The 496-nt window shown below is 57.5% G+C and overlaps 1 protein-coding gene across 1 annotated transcript in view; it reads left to right on the top strand.

Annotated features, from left to right (window-relative positions):
* Positions 1 to 80: 80 nt before the first annotated feature.
* Positions 81 to 496, top strand: part of EMH_0059290 (uncharacterized protein) — a gene marked incomplete at both ends in the record, with an annotated part of 1,045 nt that continues 629 nt past the window's right edge. The window contains 2 exons of the mRNA XM_013497665.1: positions 81 to 156; positions 434 to 490. Of these exons, the coding sequence (XP_013353119.1) occupies positions 81 to 156; positions 434 to 490 (133 nt within the window). The remainder of the gene's footprint in view (positions 157 to 433; positions 491 to 496) is intronic.

The raw sequence follows: 496 nt of genomic DNA, 5'->3' as shown, positions 1-496 counted from the left end.
AGCAGCAGCAGCAGCAGCAACAGCAGCAGCAGCAGCAGCAGCAGCAACAGCAGCAGCAGCAGCAGCAGCGGCAGCAGGAGATGCAGCAGCAGAAGCAGCAGCGGCAGCAAAAAAAAAGAAAAAGGAGCAGAAGCAAAAGCAGCAGCAGCAGCAGCAGTGAGAGGAACAACAGCAGCAAGAGAATAACAGCAGCAACAGCAGCCGCAGCAACAGCAGCAGCAGCAACAGCAGCAACAGCAGCAGCAGCAGCAGCAGCAGAAGCAGCAGCAGCAAAAGTACAGATAGCTATGAGCACGAATCTAAGCAGAGGGCTTCAAACCCTCTGTTCCTCCTGCTGTTGCTGCTGCTGCTGCTGTTGCTGCTGCTGCTGCTGTTGCTGCTGCTGCTGCTGCTGCTGCTGCTGCTGCTGCTTACTTGCTTCTTCTGCTGTTAGAACTCGACGGGGGAGAGCAGCAACAGCAGCAGCAGCGGTCCTTCGCTGCTGGCGGCCGGTGCT

Source organism: Eimeria mitis, genomic scaffold (assembly GCF_000499745.2).
Source record: "Eimeria mitis Houghton genomic scaffold, Emh_scaff2833, whole genome shotgun sequence".
Taxonomy (NCBI): domain Eukaryota; phylum Apicomplexa; class Conoidasida; order Eucoccidiorida; family Eimeriidae; genus Eimeria; species Eimeria mitis.
The sequence above is the reverse complement of the archived record's forward strand: the minus strand, read 5'-3'. Positions and strand labels throughout refer to the sequence as shown.